Source organism: Diadema antillarum, unplaced genomic scaffold (genome assembly GCF_040938485.1).
Source record: "Diadema antillarum isolate AM-2024a unplaced genomic scaffold, OU_Dant_1.0 seq00000398_RagTag, whole genome shotgun sequence".
Lineage (NCBI taxonomy): Eukaryota > Metazoa > Echinodermata > Echinoidea > Diadematoida > Diadematidae > Diadema > Diadema antillarum.
In genome coordinates this window covers 1,619,815-1,645,369 of record NW_027271389.1, presented here as the reverse complement: position 1 = coordinate 1,645,369, position 25,555 = coordinate 1,619,815, and the positions used below count along the sequence as shown (strand labels likewise).

At 38.1% G+C, this 25,555-nt stretch overlaps 1 protein-coding gene across 1 annotated transcript; it reads right to left on the bottom strand.

Moving 5' to 3' along the window:
- Positions 1 to 616: 616 nt before the first annotated feature.
- LOC139732072 (monocarboxylate transporter 9-like) lies at positions 617 to 25,555 on the bottom strand. Its single transcript, XM_071642947.1, has 4 exons — positions 25,372 to 25,555; positions 7,761 to 7,907; positions 4,133 to 5,362; positions 617 to 1,204 (listed from the first exon to the last, which is right to left on the bottom strand). The coding sequence occupies exons 1-4, from the start codon at positions 25,553 to 25,555 to the stop codon at positions 1,005 to 1,007; spliced, it is 1,761 nt and encodes a 586-aa protein (XP_071499048.1). The 3' UTR covers positions 617 to 1,004.

Here is a 25,555-nt window from a genome sequence, read left to right as displayed (position 1 = left end):
TCAGTGGAAATGCTGGGAGATGATTGTTCCAATCCTTGTGGGATTCATTCAAGAGTTCATTGTATATCTATTGTTGTGTGAAAATGATTTGCTTCAGAACGGTCTCATATTCAAGTAATGTGCAGTTTAATGCTTCCAGGTTAGCGTCCCTGGTCAGTGACGGAGCATTAATCTGCACATTACTTGAATATGAGACCGTTCTGAAGCAAATCATTTTCACACAACAATAGATATACAATGAACTCTTGAATGAATCCCATAAGGATTGGAACAATCATCTCCCAGCATTTCCACTGATTCCCACTGATCACTTACTAGCCTTCCCCTTTAATGAATTCCAAAATCTAATCGTCCACTAAAACAGCTAAAACTAAAACAGACATGGGGAAAATATTCAACAATAAGCCATAAAAACCTGTTAAAGCTGTTTAGGTGTGGTTGTTGAGGGTGAATTCACCTACAAAATACTCCTCAATATTGAAGGCTGGCTAATTCCCATATAAATCAATGGAATAACATTTGTTTCGGCGTAAATTGAGAAAATTCGCGAAATTTTTGAGTGGCGAAATTTCATAGTCCTTCTTCAAAAACCGCTGTGCGGAGTTCTAGCAGATTAACCATCTTGTACGATTTCAGGACTAGCGTGAAATGATTTGGTTACATTAATGAATAACGACTGACACTGAATCTTTCGTGTATAGATTTATCTGTTTTTTTTTTAAATATCATTTTACATTCGGCTGAGGAGTTGGACAATTTAAGTGGATAGCTGTGATCCGCAGTCCTTTCTTTCTAGTCCTATTCTGGCGCATCCAGCAACGATTATGAATATACGTATATCGAGAAGCAACGAACTATATGGCTCAATACAGCTAAATAGTGAATAAAAATAAAATATTTTACATACGGTGGTTAAAAGTTGAAAATATTGCATAACTAACTATATGTATTTAATACAAATTATCATATTGATACCCGATGTTATCTATGTGTTTACATCTCCGTTATACCATCATTTTCATATTCAAACTTTCCGGGAAAGCTTCTTTTGCTTCAGCACGTTCCTTCAGAATCCGCCGTGCCTTCTTGGCTTCCAGCTGCCGCAGCTTCGGCTCCAGGAGAAAAACGAAACCGGACAGAGCGAGAATGCCCCCAAATACGTAGAACGTTAGATGATACGTTCCAGTAACATCGTACAGCCAACCTGGAGTGAGATACAAAGCGAATGGTAGTCAGATATATTTGACGAATCAGTACCATTCCTGCATATCAACAACGATTTCAAGGATTGTTCAAAAGTAAATTATTCTTTTACTACTGACTACACCAAATCTATAACCAATGCACATACTCATGGATAATAATCATTCACCCATGCCACTATTGTATTATGTAATGCGACAGTGAGGTTTAATAGTTCAGAGCCAATTGTATGTGTGGTCAACTGGTTGTTCCTCAGCATTCCGAAGACGGTCGAAACTTACAGGTTGTTTTTCCAACCCGTTTTTAAGTCACTGTTGTGAAGAGAAATAATTAGCGTCGAATGTGCGTAAAATGTAATATTTAAACAGTCAAACCTGTTTATAGCGACCACCGTCGATAGTGACCACCTGTCGTATGCGACCACTACACACAATTCTCCCCAAGAGAAAAGCCAATGCCAACGACCCTGTCAATAGCGATCACCTGTCTACAACGGTCATTTTTCCGTCTTCCTAAATGGGTGGCCGCTAAAGACAGGTTTGACATAATATGTACATCTAATTTCTTTATAAATGTATTATATGTTTTGAATATCCAATTGCGATGCTCGCATTGGGCATTATTCCTTATTCTGTTAAATTGAAATAAGACTAAAAAAAGTATTAAAAAACCAACAACAACCAAAAAGCACACACTAAAAATACACTGAGCAAGTTGAAGGATAAGTCCGGAAAGGGGGTGGGGTGGGGGGGGAGAGGGGCACTTGCTGCTCAACTTAGCTCCATGACAAATTCGAACTTCGAAGCAACGTCCCAATGGTGTCTCTTTTAACTTCCTTTTCAGGGTGTCAGGGGTTTCACGACTAGTATACATACATTTTTTTTTTCTGTCACGGTTCTACAGATAGTACAACTCATACCCCAGCTACAGTTCCACTGCCTGGGGACAATGATGACTGTCGAAACATGAAGCTTCGTGGTCGAAACGTGAACGTCCAGTATCTTGTATCCTAAGCCGCCCCGAACCCCTGAATAAAGGCCCCCGTGGGAGTCCACCTAACTGTTCGTCATGTTCCTGGGAATTATGTCCACATCATTTTGGTTAAGATTTTTATCATGAACTTTGAGAGAGAGAGAGAGAGAGCGCGAAACGACAAAATGATCAGACGTCCAGTATCTTGTCTCCTAAGCATTTAAAGGACAAGTTCACCTTCATAAACATAAGGATTGAGAGAATGTAGCAATATTAGTAGAACACATCATTGAAAGTTTGAGGAAAATCGGACAATCCGTTCAAAAGTTATGAATTTTTGAAGTTTTTGTGCAGTAACCGCTGGATGAGAAGACTACTGCAGTGTGTGAATAACTTAGATGTCACATGCGTACAACAATATAAGGAAAATATAAAGAGAATTTCACAAAATTTCATCTTTTGAAAAAAGTACACATTCGTCCGACTTGTTACCGACAAATGTTAATTCCCCCTGCCTTTAGAAAGAGGCAAGTCAAGTGCTCTTTTATTATGCGAAAAAAGTGAAAATATGTTGAATTTTCTTTACATTTTCTTTATACTGTTGTACGCATATGACTCACAAGCTGTAGTAGTCTCCTCATCCAGCGGTTCCAACACAAAAATTTTAAAAATTCATAACTTTTGCATCGATTGTCCAATTTTCCTCAAACTTTCACTGATGTGTTCTACTAATATTGTTGCATTCTCTCAATCTTTATGTTTATGAAGGTGAACTTGTCCTTTAATGAATCATGTCATTTGCTTCCTCATAGAGGTCTAAAGGGGCAACCCACAGAATTCTCACAAAAATTTTTGTCTTTCAAGAATGCAGCAGTGGACACAATGCAATTCAACTAAGATGCGCTCCAGCTTTCTCAGTGTGGCAAGATGTTTAAGATATTATTTTTGTTGTTATTACTATTACTATTATTATTACTATTTCATTAACATTATTATAGTTATTATTATCATTATTGTTATTATCATTAGTAGTAGTACATTGTAGTAGTAGTAGTAGTAGTAGTAGTTGTAGTAGTTAGTAGTAGTAGTAGTAGTATTTATTATTATACTATTATTATTATCATTATCATCATTATTTTGTCATACCTACCATACCTACTTTGGAGCCCAGCTCCTGTGCCCCCCTCCAGTCCAGAATATAATATGAACAGTATAATAATAATAATAATAATAATAATGATAATAATAATAATAATAATAATAATAATGATAATAATACTAATAATAATAATAATGATAATAATAATAATAATAATAATAATAATAATAATAATAATAATAATAATAACTTTGTATCCTCTTCACCAAATATGGATAACTCCTGTCAAGTGTTAATTGCAATCTTGCCATGCATCATATTTCTTTCAAATGGGATGGAAATATCAATTTTGTACAAGTTGAATCTCTCTGAAAAAAAAGAACAAACCCTTTTAGGGGTCCTATCTAATCACTATACTGCGACTTCCATGATCTACAGATACACGTATTAACCTCTTACATTACGTAGAATCTATACGGTTGAGCTCGACTGAATTTCTTTTCAGGCAGTATCTTTAAAAAGAGACGATCAACATCAACTTTCAGATCGCTAATTTACACGAAAAAGGGGGAGGATGACAAGAGGAAAAGAAGAAGAAGAAAAAAAAAACCAAAACAAATCATGGTGTACAACCACCTGCAAGAGAACCTTGAGTTGAGTCAATCTTAGGGTATGAAAGAGTTTTGCATTCAGTACCTTTCTTCATTGGATTCCTTGTATAATACTGCAGTACTTTAACACTGGGGAAAGAGCTGGCTTACACCTGTATACTCTCCCCTCCCCGTCCCTCCCCGTCCCTCCACGTCCCCTTCCCCGTCCCCCTCCCCCTCCCTCCCAGTAACGAAAGCGGGTGCTCACCTCCAAGGACAGGGCCCACGATACCACCAAGTCCGTGACATAGTAAAACGAGCCCCACTGCCTTGCCTAAGTGCGCTTTCCCCACGCACTGCATGGCAAGTACAACCTCCAGGCTAAACGTGGCGCCACTGGAGGCGCCAGCCACTGTGCAAGTTAAAGCGTACAGCCAGTACGTCGAGCTCGCCATGCACACGACGACAGCCAGTCCGCAGGTGACCATGAAGATCATGTACAGATTCGTGGGGGACAGCCAACCCAAGTCGACGAGGAAGCCGCTGGCGAAGCGGCCGATGGTGCTGCCGATGCCGATGAAAGAGATCAAGAAGGACGCCACCTGCGGTTCGATGCCACGGAGTATCACCATGGCGACGAGGTGGTTGGTGACGGTATTGTAACAAAAGCCAACCATGAATTGTGAAAATAGTAAGATTGATAGGCGAAAGCTGTGGGCCAGCATGGATACTCCCACTGCGCGGAAGGCCGCGTGCAACGGGTTATAAAGTTTGACACTTGCATCCAAGGTTATGACTTCAGCAATATCACAATTTGTTGCAATGGATGACGCAGTCTTGACTTTGGTAGTTGAGCCTCTTTCATTTGTATCTACTTTATCTTTACAGCATACGCTTTTGTTCGGATCCAGTTTGGTAAAGGATTCGCTATTTTGTAACGGACTGGTAACGTCATAATCGCAACCTAACTTTGCCTCTGGCGCCGTCGAGGGACTGCTACAATCTTTACTGCTCCTATCATTCGTCTTTTCACAGATTGTGCTCTGTGTTTTGTTGGAGGTGTTGGAATTGATATTAAAATCAGAGTTTTCCTCCGTGCTAATGGGTCGGTACTGATGAAACTTGTGACTTGCGTCGTTGGCTAAGTCGTCGGACCCCGACACCCGCTGATATAGGGCGCCATTCTGACCGCTGATTTCCAGCGCGCCGCGATCGAGTACAATGTTCCCCTGGCCGTTCATGACTGGTTGTGTCTCCCACGAGTCCTCCGGCCGAAGGAGAAGACTCGTAACAATGAGATTCCCCACGATGGCACTGACGATTAACATGCTGCCCTCCCAGCCGTACATGTCGGTGAGAAGCTGGACCAAGGGCGGGAAGAGAGTTAACCCCAGGCCCGACCCGGCCGACGAGATACCGCGAATCGTGCTGAAGTTCTTGTCGAAGTAATTGGCTATTGCTACGGCGTGGGCCGGGAACAGTGCACCGCAGAACAGCCCTAGCATTAGAGAGAGGAATACATAATGATGAAGATTAGAAAAAATCTCATAAAGTTTCTGATAATGCTTCCAGATGATGATATCACCTCTCGACAGTGGTCAATTAACTGCCGTGTAGGCCCACTCACGAGAGAAGAGCCATTTGAAATCACTCTCTAGCAGTCACCTGCCTATAGCAGCCAATTTCTTTTCGTCTCCCTTAGTTGGCCGTATTACACAAGTTTGACTGTATTTCTTTTCAGCTTCAGTTTTAATCCCTTTTATTCATTAATTTGTACAAATACAAATCAACAACAGTAATTTCACTGTGATGTGGCACATCATACGTGGCACATTAATGCTTCCAGGTTAGCATGCTTGTACAGTGACGGAGCGATCGTTAACGGCCCATTAACGATCACCCTGACACTCTACAGGCATGCTAACCTGGAAACAATGTACTACACATTACTTCAATATGAGACCATTCTCAAGCAAATAATTTTCACACATATATAATGTACTCTTAAACGAATCCCACAAGGATTGGAACAATGATCCCCAGCATACCCACTGATTCCCACTGATCAGTTACTAGCCATCCCCTTTAAGTTCTTATTTCGCATCAATATAATATTTGGATCATAAGATCATTTCAAGTCATAAGTGCATTCCGAATCTTTGAGAAATTGGCATGGTTAGATATTTTCTAAGTGATGTATTGTTTTATGAATTCATAGATGTATTGTGTATTTCTGTTGGATTTCAAAAAAAAAAATTATCCCCCTTTAAAATCATATGCCAAAGTATATAAATCCATTGTTGCCTGTAGTTTGGAAAAAGAAAAACGCAAAAAAGGTAGAAAATTACAGCTACCTTCAAGATTGATTGAGCAGTTTGAACCATTGTACTCCCCTAATTACCACTCGTTGACCCCTTGTCGAGATAAGTACACGCATATTTGGAACACGACTGATTACATCCCGATGTCTGTTCGCCTCGACCAAGAAACAATTGCTCTCATACCGATATTTTTTTTTTTTTAGGTCAGATCTTTATATTCGATGTGTCTATATAACCTTGGGCTTCTTAAAAAGGAAGATCGATCACGGATGCAATCGAGGCAATTCGAACCGTATGTCCCGACCCTCTTTTTACAATCAGCGGGAGGTCAGTGTCGCTATAAAGCGTGGAATGATTATCGTACCAGTATATAGGCATCGTAGGATGTATAATCAAACGAAGAATAAACGCAAACTAGACTTTTTTTTTTTTAGGGGAGGGGGGACATGTTTGAAATCTCACCAAACGATGTGAAACTCGGGTCTCTAGAAAGAGTTTTGGCTCTGCTCATCGATAGCGTTATAATGCTGAAAACTTTTGGTAGAAAGAACGAAAAAAAGAAGAAGAAAAAAAAAAACCAACAGAAACTGGAAAGATCTTTTGCAATGAGGTTATCAGGAATCAGCACACGCTTTCCAGAGAGGTAAGGTTAAACCTTTTCTTTGCCAAGGACTTTGGACAGTTTTTACAGAGCCGTGGCCTTTACTGTGCTATTCAACTCTCAAAGCACACAAGGGGTTAAAGGGCTGATATATATATATATATATATATATATATATATATATATATAATTTACATATATAATAATCCAATACATATATATACATTTTTTTTTGGGGGGGGGGCTTCAGGTTTTGAAGTTTTCTTTTTAAAATGAGAAATCACTTACTTATAAGATATGAAAGATAATACAAATCTTAGAGGAATTCAAAGTTCATCTCAGAAATTCAAAACCAAAGTGGCTCTTGAAAAACTTGGGCCCAACTTTTTTTAGGAACCACTTTATGTTTGGATATTTCAGCCATTTCAAGTCGGTCTTACATCAAATAAACTTTGTTCCCTTTTAAGAACTTAATGCTCTCTCATATTTCATAAGCAGTTTTTCATTATCTCACAAGAGACTGAATCCCCATTATCACCAATAATGTCCATCCCTTAAAAACGACAGACAAGTACGACTTTCAGAGCAAAATGTTGACCCCAGCCTTTTGTATCTCTTTTTTACACTTGACAAGAAGCTACATATCATTTTCTTACTTTAAATATCCTGGGAAAAAGGATCTCGGACGTTCATTATCATACAACGTATTACATACTACGTTTTCATTGAAACACATTCAACTTTGATTTTGGGCATTTACGAGATTAAGCTACTGAGCTACTACCCAATGTATAGTTCGCAAGGAAACCAAGAACGGAGAATTGACGGCAGCAATTGATAGACCAATACCCTCACCCTTCTAAGATATTGAATGAGAAGGCAAGGAAACTTACCAAAAACAAACAAACAAACAAACAAACAAACGAACAGACACTGATAGGATACCTATGAAATGGAAATGAAAATACATTCACCTGATATTACTCCATACGTCAGGCATAGCATCAGACGAGAAGGCGCGAACACACTCAGTAGTATTCCTAGCGATGTCATCAGACCGCCTACTACTCCTACGATCCGACACCCGACTTTACTGATTATTGCACCGGAAGACAACCCACCTGCATGTAGGAAGAAGACAATGAAGGGAAACATGTGTGACATAACCTTTTGATAGATTTATTTGATTCATTCTTCATTCATTCTTTTTTCTTTTTTTCTTTTTAGTGTTCAAACTCATGTGTACCCCAAATCCTACCATATCCAAGTCACATTATGTTTTGAAGTTTATTCCGCCAGGAATTATGTTTTACACTTGTACAAAAGAAAAAAAAAAATGAATTTTCGCCATTATGACACTATGGCCCGACTTCACGAAGGTGGTACAAATGAAAGCAGGGTTTGAATTATGGACAAAAACCATGGAGCGCCAAGTGTCGCACGGAATATTTCGTTATGAAATTGGTCATTTCGTCGACAAAATGACCAATTCGTTAACAAAATTATCATTGCGTGGACGAAATGTTTGTTTAGTTACAAAATGTTGTCATTTCGTTGCAAAATAATCACTTCATCGACGAAATGACCAATTTCGTAACGAAATATTCCATGCGACACTTGGCGTCCCATGGTTTTTGTCCATGGTATAAACCATGGATTCATTTGTACCACCTTCATGAATTCGGGCCTATAAGTCATATAAGTGGAAACTTGTAAGGGGATGACATTATCAGCTCATTCGTTCGATTATGTACATTCATATCAACTATTCAATAACTGTTAAAAAAAAGAGCAGATCTTCACACTTTCAAAACTTCACTACTTTTTATCTGATTCTGATCAGATTGTCCTTGTCAGTGCTTGTTGTGTAATATACACGCAAACACACACACACACACACACACACATATATATATATATATATATATATATATATATATATATATATATATAAACTACTTAAAATAAGTTCTGCAACTAAAATTTTGATAGATCATATTTCTCTTATACCCGCGTTATCTTCATTAAATATGACATAGTAAGAAAGCCTGATTAATTGTCTTTAAAATGACACCTCACTTGCTATGATTGGGTGTTCTTGGAATGTGCAAAACAGCTGAGTATGGGGACAGATTAAAAGTGAAAAATCGCAACAATTCTGATATTGGTGATGTACAGTTTTAATGAAAAAAGGCTACACGAATAAGCAATGCTGAAATGAGAGCACTTCCAAAAACTCCCATTTCCTAGACATTAGATGACTTTTTGGTCAACCTTTCTGTTCTAATAATTTTAATCTGCAGATACTACTGCAGTTTTTAATTCATGGATGAAGCCTGGAATCTAATAACAATCTCACAATGCCTTATTTCCAAGCACATTCTTTCCCTGAAACAACAAAGCAAATGGGAATTACACTGTTTGGCATAACACGTTTGCTCCATTTTGCAACATTTCACATTTGACCTTTCCTCATTCTAAGTCATACTGTGTATTCCAGGAATGCATAATGTAAACAAGTGAGTTGCCTTTGTAAAGAAAATTAATCAGGCTTTCTTATGATGTCATAATTATATTTGAATAGAATGATGTACTTTTCTAAGAGAAATATGATACATCAAATTGGACTGGCAGGACTTTTTAAAAAGGAGTTTGTACATATATATATATATATATATATATATGTATATATATATATATATATATATATATATATATATAAAGTCACAACAGAGGAATGCAGGGAATGCATTAATAGCCAATCTTCATTAAATCAGGGAGGTCTTCCACCTCCCTGATTAAATCAAGATTGGCTATTAATGCATTCCCTGCATTCCTCTGTTGTGACTTTATTATTGCTATTTCTAGTACTGCCAATACGCGGAACAACTACAATATATATATATATATATATATATATATATATATATACGTATATTTAGAATAATATTTCATTGGTCTGGAATTCCCGCCACTAATTATTGATACCGTTCTAAGTTTCCCCAAATCAAAATTAAAAATTGGGTAACATCAACTGGTTGCTAAAAGATTGGAAGGTGTTACTTCAATCACACCACACCTGAGCTCCGTTTTATCAAAAGATATAATTGATTATAAATTTCCTTACCACACAGGCTGCCGTAGACTTACAATCGAAATCAACTGTATAATCAAGTATAACTCTTCATAAAACAGGGCCCAGGTTCTGTGCCAGGCCACCTGACCTTATTCAATGTTATTCGTTTGTTTCATTTTCTCATTGGAGGCAACCTCATCAACAAGACTGTCCCTGTCAAAAGTCCAATTAGGGTCAACCCTCTGACCAACCAAAAACAACTCTTTTAACCTTGACTTACCAAAGCAATTCCTGCAAACAGAAGTTGCACTATCAGCGGCTGATATCTCACGGAAAAGTGCAAGCGAGCTATCAAATGAGTATAAATTATGTATGTTTTATCTTGATTTTAATACAAGGAATTCTCCTGATCTGTTGTTGCCGAGAGATTATATACCTTAAAAGAGAATTCCAGATGATTTGCGTCATTTGACGTCATGTATAGTACATAAATCGACAGCTGCATGTATAGATTTGTGGAATTCGTTGAGGTCCTTAAGTGGAGAAACCAATACGCTGAAAAAAAAACACCAAACAAATAATACTAAACTAGAAAAGCTCTCTGAGAGCGCAGACCTCCGCCAAGCTGCCACTTTCCACCGATGATCTTGCTCTTCCCAAAGAGATTTTTCTCCATCCCACCACTGGGGAAAAGTTCTTTCTTCCCAATATAGAAGCCTTTATTACGTCATAAACCCTCAGCTGCACGGTGCGCCTCGCCCTAGCAGAAAGTGGAGCACGCACTTTAGTGCGCACGTGCAAACCTCAAATACTCGCAGCCTGAACTCCCAAGTTCATTGACCCTACCTGCCAAAATATAAAATATCGTTCATAAATTAATCTGTTACTTGTATCATTTTAAACCTTTCCTGCAAGTTTCATCCAAATCCGTTGACTACTTTTTGAGTTATTTTGCATACGGACAAATTAACTAACTAACTAACAAACCAACGGTTATAACCTCCCCCATTGGCGGAGGTAAATATTATTATCAAGCAAATAAACATTAGGGGGTCGATGAGTAGTACGTCCCACCATATAGCATTGTGTGCTGAAAGTCACCCGATTTCCCAATATAGACGCCTTTGTTACGTCATAAACCCTCAGCTGTACGGCGCGCCTCTCCCTAGCAGAAACTAGAGCACGCACTTAAGTGCGCGCATGCAAACCTCAAATACTAGTACGCGCAGCCTGAACTCCCTAGTTCATTGACCCTACCTGCCAAAATATAAAAAAATCATTCATAAATTGCCCCCAAATTATCGGATCACTACCAAAAGTTAATCGTTTGTCACTTGTGTCATTCTCAACCTTTCCTGCAAGTTTCATTCAAATCCGTTCACTAAATTTTGAGTTATTTTGCACACGGACAAACAAACAAACCAAGGGTAACGAAAACATAACCTCAACCTTGGCAGAGGTAAGAAGCATGACGACAAAGAGGCTCACAATATATTTCAGATATATGTAGCGAGGTAATTCCATCACAATAATAGGCTGCTTACCAAGTTCACCTGTGTTTAGTATACAAATAATGACTGCAATGAGGGGCACAGTTAAAATCATGGGCCAAAGGTGATGTGAAAACCATAACTATGCCCGAAGCGAAGCTGAGGGCATAGTTATGGTTTTCACATCACCGAGGGCCTACATAATTTTAACTGTGACCCGAATATCAAGTTGTCATTAGGCCTATTTGTTTTATATACCGAAAATATAGATTCTTATTTGATTGGTTAAAATGTTTTAACTCAGCGTAAAAGTTCGTCCACCCAGCGATTGTTGACATTTGCTGAGGATCATCATTTAACACAACTGATTGATAAGCCAACAAGAATTACCCCCTCCTCCTCGACAGTCATTGATCTCATTACGTCTGCCCCTGAGAAAGTTACTCATTGCGATGTTATACCAATGTGTCTCAGTGATCACTACATGGTGACAGCAACTTGGGGTCGAGTTAAACATAAAACTCAACACCATAAGTATGTAATGACACGTGCATATGAGAGAATGAATGTTGACGATTTTTAAAGAGATTTGTCTAATGAATTATGGAATGATGTAATAGAAGAAAAAGATGTTGAGGAGGCGTACCTGAAGTGCATAACGAAGTATAGGAAAGTTATTGATAAACATGCACCACTTAGGAAAAGAAGAGTAAAACAAAATAATGTACCCTGGATAACCCCTGAAGTAAAAGATATGATGTATAAGAGAGATAAAGCTGAAAAGAAAGCTAGAAAGACTGATAGTAGGTGGTAGTAGAGATTGGAATCATTATAGAAAGTTGAAAAATGAAGTAACATTGATAATGAGAAAATTGAAGCAGAATTATGTACTAAATGGTATTAATAAAAACCAAAGTAATAGTAAAAAGGTGTGGAAAGTTATACAAAAAGTATTACCCACTAAAGCTAAAAATAGAGATGTGCGTGATGTTAAAATAGATAATAGGGAAATTACTGATTCTTTGGAATTGGCAAATGTGTTCAACGGTTATTTTTCGAACATGGTACATCAGATAAAACAAGATACAGTGTTTCAAGGAGATTTTAGACAGTATATCAAGATGGAGTCTGATTCAACTTTTGTATTTACTAAAGTGACTGAAAGTGATGTTTGTAATGTATTAATAGGGAAATTACTGATTCTTTGGAATTGGCAATGTGTTCAACAGTTATTTTTCGAACATGGTACATCAGATAAAACAAGATACAGTGTTTTAAGGAGATTTTAGACAGTATATCAAGATGGAGTCTGATTCAACGTTTGTATTTACTAAAGTGACTGAAAGTGATGTTCGTAATGTATTTAATAATATGTCTTTAGATAAAGCTACAGGTTTGGATGGAATACCTGCGAGATTCGTTAAACTGTCAACGCCATGTATTCTTCTGCCATTTACTCACATAATTAATCTATCCCTTTTCAGCGGGGTCATCCCGCGTGAATGGAAATGTGCTAAAGTCGTTCCTTTATTCAAAGGCGGCAAGGAAATAGAGTTAGCAAACCTATTTCCATTCTACCGGTTTTGTCTAAAGTCACTGAAAGAATCGTTCATTCTCAAGTCACCAAATACTTATCTGAGTACTTTATTTTGTCTACTAATCAGTCGGGGTTTCGACGGGGTCACTCCACTACCACAGCTTTGTTAAATGTTACCGAAAATTTATTGTCCAGTATGGATAAAGGCCTGGTTTCTGGGCTTGTAACATTAGATTTGAAAAAGGCCTTTGACATGGTCGACCACACAATAATGGTTGAAAAGTTAAGATTATAATATGGGTTTGACCACACCAGCCTGTTGCGGTTTACGGATTATTTAAACGGAAGAATGCAAAGAACAGAAATGAATGGTGCCATGTCTAACCCTGCACCTGTTGTGTATGGGGTGCCACAAGGCTCGATACTGGGGTCGGTATTATTTTTACTTTTTATAAACGATATTACTCACACGGTCAAACATTGAATTGATTTATCTCTTTATGCAGATGATACATATATGTATTTTTCCTCCAATAATCCTGTTGAAATGACAAGATGTATAAATCAAGATTTGAAAGAGATTTCTACGTGGTTGACGGCGAATAACCTGGTTTTGAATGCTGATAAATCAGAATATATGATTTTGGGTTCCAGGAAAAAGTTGAAGTATTTTCATGATTTTGGTATCATTCTTCAAATAAATTGTATAAGATTGAAAGAAGTATATAAATGTAAAATTTTATGAGTTGTATTTGATCCAAACCTTACATGGAAACTTCACGTGGATTATGTGAGAGGGAAAATTTTGAGAAATTTGTTCCTACTGAGGAAAATCCGGTTTTGTATGAATTTTAAAGTTGCAAAAATGTTGTATTTTTCTATTATTCAATCTCATCTGGATTATTGCTCACCAGTATGGAGTAATGCTGCAAAGTCCACTTTAAATAGGCTCTTTGTTATACAGAAAAGGGCTTTACGTATTGTTTTAAAGGTAGATAATTTAGAAAGAACTTCGATATTGTTTAGTAAATCAGGTATTTATTCAATATAATGTTCGTCGGAAAAGAGTAAATGTGATTTTGTTGCATAAATGTTTGTACGGCTTTGGCACCACAACATCTTTCGTCAAGAATACATTTAAAAGAACACAGTTATAAACTCCGTAATTCTCAGGTTCAAATTTGGTTACCCAAACCTAAAACAAATTTTATGAAAAGAAGTTTTTTATATGCAAGTTCTGGTTTATTCAATTCATTGTCATTGGTCACCCGAAACACAAAAGATATACATTGTTTTTGTAAGAAGATGAAAAATGAGATCCAGACTTCTTAAGTTGTAATTTGATATATTTGTATTTATATTCTTAAAATCCGTTTTTTATATAAAGTATTGTTTTATTTATCATTTGGTCACCGGTTCCAAGTTTCCGGGTTTAGATATCCCCTTCTTCATAATATATACACACACACACACTCAAATACATTTTGTTGTCGTTGATTAGTATTTTGATTATAGGTATTTAGTTGTGTTAAGTTTAGTTCTCTGAGCATATTTTTATTGTTTTTGTCCGGCAATTTCTATTACTGCCGTTATTTCAAAATATGATATTGAGATGTCAACTGTGAGTCATTGTGTGTATATCTTTTTCTATTTGCTACTGAAATAATTTTGATTTGATGAATTTATCAATTTGTCGACTGTAAGTCACTTTTTAAAATTTTTTACAATGATTTCATACCCACGTTGTACAAGTTAAAATGTGTATTTATCGCTGTTGTTGTTTTTTATATGAATTTTATATGTAGGTCAAGTGGACCCCTTTGAAAATCAGCTGTGCTGAAAGGGCTATCCACCCTATTGCTGGAAATAAATAAATAAAAGGTTACCTGAGTTAAACAAGGACTCGTAATCAACGCTGATCGACAGCGCGGTGGTCGTATCATTAATGGTTATTAATCACGTCCTTTCAGGATACAGGAGGGGCCTTTCTCTCGATGCACCAGAAAATCATTTGATATAATAATTCCTTCATATTTTCTGTAGATCGTTCCAGTATCTGCTACATTACATTTTTTTTTTACAGTCTCAAAATGATAAAAGAGTCACACATGAGGTTAACCATAGAACTATAAAGAGCTATTACTTTTTGACGAATTGTTCCAATTTTTTTAAATACTTTTTTGCAGGAGTTTCGCTGATCTCCCTGCATTTCCTTAAATTCTGTTTCTTACACACTACGTTTTTCATCTAAAGTAAAATCAAACCACATGGTAGAGGCTACAATGTAATCCCGTAAGATTTTTGTGCCAAGATTGTTGTTGTTGGTTTTTTTTTGCTAACTATTTTGGGGTGCTGAATCCCCCCTCCCCCCTCCCCCCTCCCCCCTCCCCCCCCCAAAAAAAAACAAACTTTGGTTCCATCTTTTTCCAACCACGTCTTCAGCCGCCATTTTGAATTTCAAAATGGCTGTTCAAGTGTTATAACAAACTGTATTCTGACCCATATCTCATAAAGTGAGCATTTAACCTGTATAGCGAGATGTGTAACTGAGGGATGGACAACGGAAAAAAATCATCAACAAAATCTGAAGCCCCATCTCAACTGAAAGTGTATCATCCCTTTAATCAAGGAGCATTCCAGACGATTTAGATAATTACAGCCACAGCAGGTAGTACATAAATCAATAGTGCCATGTACATATTTATTTTTTGGTGTTGTTTATTGTGGAATTTCATGTGATCCTTGGGCAGATACACACAGTACTCTGTGATTGTAAAATTCAACATAATACACTGAGTAAGGATGATGACACGGGTCATGTAACACACAGTAATACTTGCTTAACAAGTTCACCTGTTGCAACTGACTGACAAAATGTCTCAATTGCCTTACACTGGCGTTAATAAGCATCGATTAAGCAGTGTTTTAATATCTCTGTACCCAGCAATATTTATACAGCTGTTCAAATGCAAAAATCTTGAAATCATCTGGTCTCCATTTACGTTGTTTGGAGTGACGATCCTCAGTCTGCTCCTTATATGTAACTATACTAAAGCGAGAGAGGCTAAAAAGCAAAGTATACATGGTGTGAAACATAAAAAAATATCTAACACAATTTGTCCAAGCCATCTTCGTAATGAAGCTTAGCTTTTGAAGACGATTCCTTCCATTCCAATTGAGATTTTCATCTGTACTTCTGAGTGTGTCCTCTGTAAGTGTACATTCAAAATGATAATAATCTATTATTTGATGCGTTTGCTTTACAGTAAATGCTTACCGACATCTAATGAATAATACATTTTAAATATCATTTTGCCGACACTTTGTTAAAATTTTGCTACATTTCCTGTATTGATAACGGAATGCAGAAATAAAACCGAAGGGAACACTGAGCTTCCTTTTCTTGCTATAACTACTAAGGTCGTTTGACAGAGGCTATTATAGAGCATCTGAAATTATATCATCAACACACTGTCCGAAGAGAAAACAAAGAACCGGGAATTGATCCCCACGAATGAGAATCAGTCTTGATAGCATTTATTTTTGTTTGCTCGTTTGTTGGTGTGTTTTAACGGGTGCTGTTCGTTATTCCGAAGGTTCGCTATTCCGAAGGTTCGTTATTCCGAAGGGTCGTTAATCCGAAACACGCAAATTCCCTATACCTACAGGTTCGTTAATCCGAAAATGAAAAAGTGTTCGTTAATCCGAAAATTTGTGGCGTTATCTCCGAAGGTTCATTATTCCGAAGATTGGTTAATCCGAAAATGAAATTCGGAACAATGAACCTTCGGAATAACGAATCTTATGAATAAAGAGCCTTCGGAATAACGAACCTTCGGAATAACGAGCTGTAACCGTGTTGACACCAATGTTATGCATGCACGTTCTAGGGGCCAGTGATAGTGATCAAAAGATATACCGTTATAATGACGCGATTGCGATAGCAGACCTTATATGGTCCATGTATATGTAAGGGTAGTTCATCTATACTTGTCGACAACGTGCGGTGATGATGATTAGACAAGAGGTATGCGTTGTAATAGTGATCTTCTATAGCTACTCCATCAACCAATCGACTATAAGTCAAACTTAAAGACCTAATAAAATGCTTGCAAAATGTTTTAATATGCAAAAGAAATGTAAAATATATGTCATGATTATCAATGTAAATATGTTGTCAGTGTCGTTCCGGTTTTTATCGCTTCTAGAAACTCCCCCAAATATCACATTTTTGGAGGACCCCGTTGCAGCTTTTGCGAAAAAGATAGTCACGTGACCAACACCCCTGAACCGATTGATGACGTATAAGCACGGAGTTGTGCTCAGTTAGCAGACGCCGCTCAGCACAGCACTCAGATTACTAGCTTGGTACACGCGCGTACACGATAGCTAGCCCGGCCAGGCCCGCCCGCGGGATGTGCGCTCCCGGTCGACCAACTGACTGTCGACATGTACGCATTACCACGTACATTATCACTAAGTTAGCTTGCACAGATACCTGGTACCTCGAGCATAATGTCTTCCCCTATATGGGTAAACTTCGACATTGATGATGATGATGAAGACTGCAGCTCTGACGATAGCGGAGAAGAAGAGGAGGCACATGAAGTTGAAGGGGAAGATGGGGAGGGAGAGGCAGCCGATGAACCAGAACGTTATCGTGGGGCTGCACCTTACCGATATGAACCAGCTGCATCTCGCCCGCTGCCAGTGCAAGAGCGTATTAACATGGCACCAAGCCCGAGAATAGACCTCACGGAAACGATCGCCTGGGAAATACAGAGTGGTATGTCTGGTATGCCCCCATATTTAGTTTAACGTTAGAAAGGATATACTGTATTCTACATGATTGACATTGTAAGTTGTAACTGTTTGTCTAGTAAGTAGATTAGAAGAACAGGCCCAGCTCGCTCACAAAGTGAGCGGCTACTCCGGCCGCAGCAAGCAAGTGGGAGCGTCCCGGCCGTGGCCTGGCCCGTCGGCCGGCGCTTACAAGTTAAACTACCAGTAGTAGTCTAGTAGTAGATCTAGTAGCAGTCTACTAGTAGTTATAGTAGTCTACTAGTAGTAGTAGCTAGTCTACTAGTAGTAGTAGCTAGTCTACTAGTACTACTACTAGTAGTAGTACTACGGCACTAGGTCTAGTAGACTAGTAAGTAGTAATGTTTGTTAGCAGAATCTTTGGTAGTAGTACAGAGGCTACACTCTAACGCTCTAACGCCTAACGGTTAGGGGGATATGTTGTTACAGGGTGGGTCGTGGCTCAAAAAAAAAAAAAGGCTTAACCAGTTTCCCATAGTCAGTTTCTGCAACATTTGTTATCAGTAATTTAGATGCGCCATTTTCTAAGAAAAACGATACCAAGAATTATCGTCAATTTTGGTCGAGTAGTTTTTGTTTTGTGCTAAAAATCATACTGTGGAAGGAAGCCCAAACGCCGTGCTTATCTACCGATGAATACCACGGTGGGGCTGGATTCACGAGTAGGTCTAGGCCTATAAAGCAGGCGAGTCGCCGTAGTATTAGTACAGACACGCAGTGGTGGTGGGGCTATCGTGAAATAGGCCCCACCGCAGTGCGCGTGCACCGTACCCGTGCGTTTATAGCAAGCAAGGGTAGGTCCTCCTAGGGTTTAGGGTTAGGTAGGGTTGTATTTATGGTTAAATTGACCGTTAAATTACTAGTAGTCGAGGGCCATATTATGAAGTCATTTTCGCCGCATTCACGAGTATTCAATGTGGAAGGTAGCCCCACCGCCGTGCTTACCTACCGAGATGAACGCCACACGGTGGGGCTGAAACAGACGAGTCGCCGTAGTATTACTATTAGTACAGACACGCAGTGGTGGGGCCTACTTCACGAGTTTGCCGAAAATAATGGATATCCAAGCGTACCACAGTTGTAATCTGTATTATTGGCAGTATTGAATCCGATACAGTTCATTAAATATTCTTTTGTCTAAAGGCTTAGCCAATGACAATAGTGCAGCGCAGCACCTGCTGTGCGCTCGCTAGCTCGCTCCCCCGCCAGCGCTAGCCGGTGCAGCCGCCGGCCGGCTGCTGTCGCTGCGCGATGCGCTGCGCTAGCATAGCCTTGCCAGCTCGCTGGCTACGGCTAGACTGGTCGTGAACGACTCCGTTCTTAGACGTCATCACAATTTAGAAGTGATAGTGCGCCGCATGCGGCGAAAGTATAGCAAGTTTTCCAAAACCGAGGAAATTGCATCCATTATGTTAACAAATATAGAACAAAATTCAGAACAGTAAAAAACCCCGCACAACCATAGAATTACTTAGAATTTAACATTTAATATTATTACATCATTGAGAAAAAAATGCCTAAACCATTTTATTAGGTCTTTAACACATGGGTTCACTATACTTTCCCTGGGAAAGGAACATGGAAAACACATATCATTAACGGAACATAAACAATTCACGGGTATATGAGGGTGAACTTGTCCTTTGACATCCATAATAACCTATAACAGTTGATCCTCCCGACACTATATTTTCCCAGAGGTTTATTAACAACTAACAATGTCCATGAGGCAAGTGAGGGGTCATACGTACGGACACGCACGCACACACACACACATACACACACAAAAAGTACTCTCAGTTTTACTGAATAAAATCTAGCAATACCTGCATAATCTCTGTCCCGCATGCATTTCAGATTTTGCCGCTGCTGCATACGCGATCAGTACAGAAAGTGAAATCATGATTATGACCGTGACCATAAGTACCATTAGAATACACACGCAAATCATTAGAAAGAGAAAAAAAAAACCAGCATGCTTGCTAGTAGGATTTAGTATATTTTCCATATTAGAATTTAATGTGTGTGTTTGTTTTTTTTCGTAAAGCAATAATCTTCCTGAACCCGTACGCCTACTTTAAATCACTGTCTACTAGTTTGCGTCTTCACAGACACGAGGTGACAATCAATATATCCGGATGTCCTCCGGGGGAGCGGACTCCGTACCTCGAGTTCTGTTGTCTATTTAGTCGGGGTATAAGGTCTATAAGATTCACTGTTAAACCCCCAAAAGTATATCATTCATTAATCGAGTATCAACTATTTTGAGAGCTTTAGCCTTGAATGTCAAGACAATGACGGATAAATCTCACCTATCTGTCATGACTATTCTTTAAAAAAAAAGGTGTTGCAGAAAACCTGTTAAAACACAATTTTTCATTCGTTTTATTATCCAAAACTTTACCATGATGTAGATGCAGTTTCGCTCTTTCAGAAAATATGAAAAAACAAAACAAAACACAAGATTGACTGAGTTGACCCATCTCACCTATTTTGAGTCCTGACACAAAATCAGTGTTTACGACTTTCTGTTGGTTTTGTGATGCACGGTCACAAATGTGACCGTGCACCTCAAAACGAACATAAAGTCGCACACACTGATTTTGCGTGAGGACTGAAAATAAGTGAAATGGGTCAACCTAGCCGAACTTGACTTTTTCATATTTTCTGAAAGAGCGGGTCTTCTTTTACATTATGCTAAAATTTGGTATCATAAAATGGGCAGGAAAGTGTGTTTTCTTAGCAGTTTATCTCGAACATTTTTGGTAGAATAGTGTGATTAGGTGTGTCTTTAGAATCCCTTTTTCATTTCTGAAAAACCTTGTCCACACTCTTCACTTTCAACTCTAATAACTTTTGAAAAGATGATGCTACTGCTTTGAAAATTGGCATTAATTATGGACACAATGTGTTAAAGAGGCATGCTTAATTTCAATTTAATTTAATAATCCCTTCATTGTTGTTACTCTGGTGGTTTACTTCCTGTTTTTTGTCCCATTCATCGCACAGCCAGCACGGTTTGGTAAAGATTAAGCGCTTGAATAGACACTGTACTTCAGAGCCTCTTTTCTCAGTTCCCACTTTTCCTGAGTTTGTGCTTTCTTTCCAATATTTAGATAGGTTAGGAGAGTCCATTTGATTTGAGTTATACATCATTTTAAAGCTTAAAGTCTGCTCTTTCAGAATATGGTCTCAACTAAAAATTCATGTCTGGCGACTTTTTGTTTGTTTTGAGGTGCAGGGTCACAAATGGTCTAAATAGGGGCATTAATCGCCCAGGCAGTTATGAGGTACTTGTGTTAGTCATTTGTTTTGACACCAGAATCACATGAAATTCCCATTCACGAGTTTTAACCAAATGCAATGTTTTTAAAGGCATGTTTCCCATGGCAGCCAGTTGCATTTCAACATGGCAGGATACACAGGAAGCAGTCCCACCTACGCAATTCATTAACGTTTTATATTCCTATGTATATGTTCAAACATAAAATGAATTTGTTACCTGAGATGTTTTCTGGTATGTTTAAATGCAACGATTAAATTCATAGTTATAACACACGAAATAGTAATAAATGCCATTTATTGAAGGTTAGATGTATATAATGCACTCTCTAAAAAAGTCGAGTGAAAAATAATCACTCTTAAAGGAGTGAACACAAAAAAGAGTGAATTTAGAGTAAAATTGGAGTGAATTTTGAGTGAAAATGTTTATTTTCACTCGTTTTGGAGTGACCTCAGGGATCACTCCTAAATCTACGAGTGAAATGTGAATTTTCTGTATTGCTTGCAACATGAAATATGGGTTAAATATACATTCTGGTGTGCCGACGGGCCATTTTGGATTTCAACATGGCCGCCTATAGTATCAAAATGAACCATCGTTCCAGAAAAAAGATGTTTCAGAATGTCTGATAGCACACGCATGCTCAGTGCCCGAATTAGAACCTTACACAACGTATACGATATGAGATATAGGCCCAAAGATACGTTTGCTATGGTGGCCACTTTGAATTTCAAGATGACCGCCTACTAAAATGATCCACCATTTAAAAAGGCATTGTATATTAGCATGTTTGACATTATAAGCACGCTTTTTGCACCAAATTTAAAGATTTCATAATGCTCACAACCTGAGATACATGGGTAAGAATACATCTAGATAGGTCGGCCATTTTGAATTTCAAGATGGCAGCCTACAAATTGTATCTACACAATCTGCAATATAAGAAAATGGTGTATCAGAACGTCTAACATCATAGATATGCATTTTACATTAAACCTTCTTATGATGCTCACATAATGAGTATTGGGTCAAAATACAATTCGCTACGGCGGTCATTTTGAAATTCAAAATGGCGGCTGTAGACGAGGTCAGAAAAAAACGGAACCAAAGTGTTTTTTGTTTTGTTTTGTTTTGTTTTTATTCAGCACCCCCAAAATTGACTAAGTTAGCAGAAAAAAAAAAGAAATCAATTTTGACAAAAAAATCTAACGGGATCCAATACTTTGACAATCCGGTGGTAATAAAAAAAACAACAACAAACTTACCAAAATGGTAAATTCATGGGTTAGTAAACTGCTTTTGAAATCGACATAAAAGGGTAATCAAGACATAAGGTATTATTTTAACCATAATTAAAGAGGCATATAGTGTGAAACATTGTTCAAAATGCCCGGAGCCGACAAAAGATTGTGATTCAGCGTGATTCCTGGTTGGCATTCTGAATAGAAGCAGGATGTGCGCAGTGTACTCAGAACATCCGAACGGCAAAAAGAGTCGCTACAATGTTGCGCAATGTGATGTAGAACGTACACCTTTGTACTTTATGGTTCGTTACATCAAAGCTAGATCATTGATTTTGTAGCGTTGCTTTACATACTAGTCTATATTAAAATGCCTTGCATTGTCAATAATAAGACTTGACCTGGGCTATTTCCTAACTTTTCCATGTATAAAACACACACACACAAACACAAACAATTAGGGGATACTCTAAAGTGCAGATTTTGGACATCCTTCCCCCTCTTGGTCACTTCGACACCCCCTCGCTGGTCATACCTCCCCCAATCATGAACATAAACCGTACCCTTGACTACCAGAGGCGGATCCAGGGGGCCCCATCCCCCCCCCCTCGCCTATTAATTTCCAAAGCGGAAATATATACATGTGGTTACAAACGGCAGTTTTGGACTGTAATGTCCAAATTTTCAAGCTCGCTCGCATTCAATCGTTATGTCATTCTCCTGATGTTGCTGCCAATAAAGATTTTTGTAAAGTCTTCAACAAAAATTTATTGGAAGAATACACATAATTGGAATAAACTTGTTTATTTTGTAATTCACAAAGCAAAAACTTCAATTCTAGTAATATAAGTAATATCAGTACACTCATCAATAATTCAAAATGTTAATTTTGTACACAGTGTAAATACACTTGTTATTAATGTAAATAATTGTCTTGTTGAATTTATATATTCTTTTTCTGTAGTCAAGGGCCAACGTCCACTAGCGTTGCTATTTGTTGGACCCTTTTACCAAATTTGCAATATTATGTTTGTACTTTCATATTCATATTCATTATTGTGATTCTATACTTTCATGTCTTGTATTCCTGTTTATTGTATTATCATTATTGTATTCTCAATGATTGTATAAATTATCTGTGATTGTAAACTTGAACTTAAATTTGGTAATAATAAATCATTCAGTACAATTGCCAGCAGTTGCGCCCGGTGCGCCCCCCCCCCCCATTAATTTTCAAAGCGAAAAAATATAGCTACGAAAGGCAGTTTTTGGACTGTAAAATGTCAAAATTTTCAATTTTGCTCGCTCCGCTCGCTCGCATTTAATTGTTATGCAATTCTCCTGGTGTTGCCGCCAGTAATTTGTCGTTTCATACCGTCATTCCATAATCCACGTATAAGGAAAACTGACAATATTGCTCAATGACTGCGCTGTGGAATGTATATAATACTATCACATTCCATTATTAAAGTTTGCAGACTGACAGCGCACGCACACACGCGCACACAAACATACACACGCACGTACGCACAAGCATACACACCCTCAAAATTACTTTTCCACGAAGTGCCGCCCCCCCCCCCAATGTCTTGACTAACGGTACGCCACTGTCAGCAACAATAAGATGTATCCTCAAAATTACAGAAATTTAGTGAAAACCAAGGATAACATTTAAACGAAAAGGGATATCTGGAAAATCAACAAAAGTCCTGATAATGATTTATATCGTGTCCATGTTAATCGCATTATCAGGCACACGATATTGAAATAATTATCAAATCATTATCAAATCACAGTATATATCATGTATGATTACGTGATAATGATTTTATATTGTGTATATCATGTATACATTGTATATACAAGTCAGTAGTACAGCAGGTAAGGCAATGCGGTCGTCGCTTGCACGCGAAGTTGCGACTATTGTTGGTGTCTAGTATAACCTGTGAACTTTGAAACCACATAAAGATCTAATTTCCCTTATTTGCCTTTTCACTCACGTGAGATAAGATGTATGCATTTAAGCCAACTTGAGTATGTGTCGTGCACGCTTAAAGGTCTCATCATTCAAGTAAATATCAGGGTTCCCACAGAAATTTGAAAACAGAATTCCATGACTTTTCCATGACTTTTCCATGACTGAATTGCTGCATTCCATGACTTCCTTTCTGGCACGGTTTCCGAAATCAGACATATTATGATGGCCTCCACCTCCCCTCACAGTCATCCGTTCCACCCACTATCTTACTTATGAAAAGTACATCTATTATCATTAGTATATGTCCCGGGAGTTATGTAGAATTTTGGATGTCACAAAACTGGGAAAAATGGAAATCATGAACACCAATTATAATAGCAGAGTATGATCACAGAGAATGAGAGTTGCGAGACACGACAAACTGGAAAGCTGCCATAGCCAAGAGGTAAATGCAATTTCATGACTTTTCCATGACTTTTCACAAATTTTCCAAATTCCCTGACTTTTCCCTGACTTTCCATGGCCACAAATTTTTCCAGGATTTTCCAGGATTTTCCATGAATGTGGGAACCCTAAGTAATGTGCAGTTTAGTGCCCCGTCACTGTACAGGCATACTAACCTGGAAACATTAAACTGCATATTACTTGAATATGAGACCGTCCTGAAGCAAATAATTTTCACACAACGATAGATATTATATAACGTACTCTTAAATGAACCGCACAAGGATTGGAACAATCACCCCCCGGCATTCCCACTTATTCCTACTGATCAGTTACTAGCCATCGCCTGTAAGGTCACTGCCCATTTAGCCCCGGACAACAATGATACATGCTATATTATACGACCAACCGGAATTTCAGCTAGACAGTGACAGCAGTGTGGGTATACGTGAGGAGAAAAACCAAGTAAATTTCAGATCGCTCTATGAAAGTAAATTACACTGATGATTTCAAAGCATTTTCATTTTGTTCAGGATCAATTATGATCAAATTATGATCAAACTAAAAATAATGATGAATGACCAAATCTATGATCTATGGATATTATCTTTAAATAGATAAATAGATTTTATGATACGTATTGGATTACCAGAAGATCGCAGTTATTGTTGCTACACTCGAGCACGAATTTGTTTCAGAGTAGGCCTACACTTACCGATATGGTATATCATAATCTGTATGCTAGCGATGATACTGACTTCCGCCGCGGTACACTTGAAGAAATCTTTCCAGGCGACGAGGTAGATTCCAGAAGTCACGAAAAACCCATCGGCGATCATCATTCCGACGGCCGTAGCGAACAGTACAACCCATCGCCACTGGTTCTTGGACACCTTCAT